The sequence below is a fragment of the Bison bison genome, unplaced genomic scaffold (genome assembly GCF_000754665.1).
Source record: "Bison bison bison isolate TAMUID 2011002044 unplaced genomic scaffold, Bison_UMD1.0 scf7180017864203, whole genome shotgun sequence".
NCBI classification, from domain to species: Eukaryota; Metazoa; Chordata; class Mammalia; order Artiodactyla; family Bovidae; genus Bison; species Bison bison.
In genome coordinates, this window is record NW_011494775.1 from 6,562,392 (window position 1) to 6,563,566 (window position 1,175).

Below are 1,175 nucleotides of genomic sequence, written 5' to 3' on the forward strand. Positions count from 1 at the left end.
ATGACGGCATTGAGAAAGACCACCCAGACCTCTGGGCCAACTACGTGAGCCTGCAGGGATGGGGTGGGGGCTGCCTCAGGTCTTCCAGCTGGTGGCAGCCCCCTCATGTCTCCACCTACCTCCCCCAGGATCCCCTGGCCAGCTATGACTTCAATGACTACGACCCAGATCCCCAGCCTCGATACACACCCAGTGATGAGAACCGGTAAGCCTGGCATCCCCAGGGGTGTGGGGGCAGCCCCTGGTTCCCTACGAGGAGCCAGGAGGATGTGATGGGCTCCTGTCTCTGCCCTGGTGCCAGGCACGGGACCCGCTGTGCCGGGGAAGTGGCGGCAATGGCAAACAACAGGTTCTGTGGTGCGGGCGTCGCCTACAACACCCGCATTGGAGGTACTCAGACTAGGGGTGGGGAGCCTCCCAGCCTCACGCCCTTGCTGCTGAACGGTGGTGCCAGGGTGCCAGGCCCAGGGTGGAGGAGAACTGAGCACCCCCCATCGTCGACGCCTTCACCCCCAGGCGGGGAGAGCACGGGGCACAGGCAGGGTGTCCAGTGAGGCTGCAGCTGCTGCCCATGCAGGTGTGCGCATGCTGGATGGCACCATCACCGACGTGATTGAGGCCCAGTCGCTGAGCCTGCAGCCACAGCACATCCACATCTACAGCGCCAGCTGGGGCCCCGAGGATGACGGCCGCACGGTGGACGGCCCAGGCATCCTCACCCGAGAAGCCTTTAGGCGTGGAGTGACCAAGGTGAGTGGGTACAAGTCATGGCGGGTCTGGGGCCTACATGTGAGGCTCCCGCCCCACCCCAACTCCCACTTCTGTGCTGGTCCCTTCCTGCAGGGCCGAGGCGGGCTGGGCACCCTTTTCATCTGGGCATCAGGCAATGGCGGCCTGCACTATGACAACTGTAACTGCGACGGCTACACCAACAGCATCCACACGCTCTCAGTGGGCAGCACCACCCAGCAGGGCCATGTGCCCTGGTACAGTGAGGCCTGCGCCTCCACACTCACCACCACCTACAGCAGCGGTGTAGCCACGGACCCCCAGATCGTGAGTGCTCCCCCACCCCCTGCACCCTCCCACGGCCAGACTCCCAAGGCCTCCTGCCTCTGCCTGCCCCACCCAGCCGCCTGTCTCTCACCTTCCCTCCTGTCCCCCAACTGGCCTCC

The 1,175-nt window shown here is 65.0% G+C and overlaps 1 protein-coding gene across 1 annotated transcript in view; it reads left to right on the forward strand.

Annotated features, from left to right (window-relative positions):
- PCSK4 (proprotein convertase subtilisin/kexin type 4) overlaps positions 1-1,175 on the forward strand; it is a 6,440-nt gene that overhangs the window by 2,223 nt on the left and 3,042 nt on the right. Inside the window, exons 5-9 of the mRNA XM_010844632.1 lie at positions 1-44; positions 129-205; positions 302-390; positions 578-750; positions 844-1,060. The exon at positions 1-44 is cut by the window's left edge and continues 2 nt beyond it. Of these exons, the coding sequence (XP_010842934.1) occupies positions 1-44; positions 129-205; positions 302-390; positions 578-750; positions 844-1,060 (600 nt within the window). The remainder of the gene's footprint in view (positions 45-128; positions 206-301; positions 391-577; positions 751-843; positions 1,061-1,175) is intronic.